Source organism: Eimeria mitis, genomic scaffold, assembly GCF_000499745.2.
Source record: "Eimeria mitis Houghton genomic scaffold, Emh_scaff204, whole genome shotgun sequence".
Lineage (NCBI taxonomy): Eukaryota > Apicomplexa > Conoidasida > Eucoccidiorida > Eimeriidae > Eimeria > Eimeria mitis.
The window spans coordinates 20,750-21,168 of record NW_013570363.1 but is presented as its reverse complement, the minus strand read 5'-3'; the positions used below and the strand labels follow the sequence as shown (position 1 = coordinate 21,168).

Genomic DNA, 419 nt, shown 5'->3' with positions numbered 1-419 from the left:
CAGCTCACGCAGCGAAGCAGCAAGATGGAAGGCTTCGCTGCTGCTGCTGCTGCTGCTGCTGCTGCTGCTGTTGCTACTGATGCTATCGTTGCTGCAGCTGTTGCTGTTGCTGCTGCTGTTGTTTCTCCTGCTGTCGTCGCCGTTGCTGCTGCTGCTGCTGCTGCTGCTTCTGTCGTTGCTGCTGCTGTTCTCTTTTGTTGTGTTAACGATCCACCCAAATAGCTGCGGGGGCAGCAGCTTCCTCAGATTATCATATACCCATGGAACCAGTTGCTGCTGCTGCTGCTGCTGCTGCTGCTGCTGCTGCTGCTGCTGCAGCTGTTGCTGTTGCTGCTGCTGTTGCTGCGAAATCCACTCTTGCTGCTGCTGTAGAAGCTGCTGAAGCCCCTGATAAGAAGTATCTGTTTTGAGCTGCTGCC

The 419-nt window shown here is 55.4% G+C and overlaps 1 protein-coding gene across 1 annotated transcript in view; it reads right to left on the bottom strand.

The window, feature by feature from the left end:
• Positions 1-419, bottom strand: part of EMH_0003280 (uncharacterized protein) — a gene marked incomplete at both ends in the record, with an annotated part of 7,808 nt that overhangs the window by 6,423 nt on the left and 966 nt on the right. Inside the window, one exon of the mRNA XM_013496318.1 lies at positions 3-419. Within this exon, the coding sequence (XP_013351772.1) occupies positions 3-419 (417 nt within the window). The remainder of the gene's footprint in view (positions 1-2) is intronic.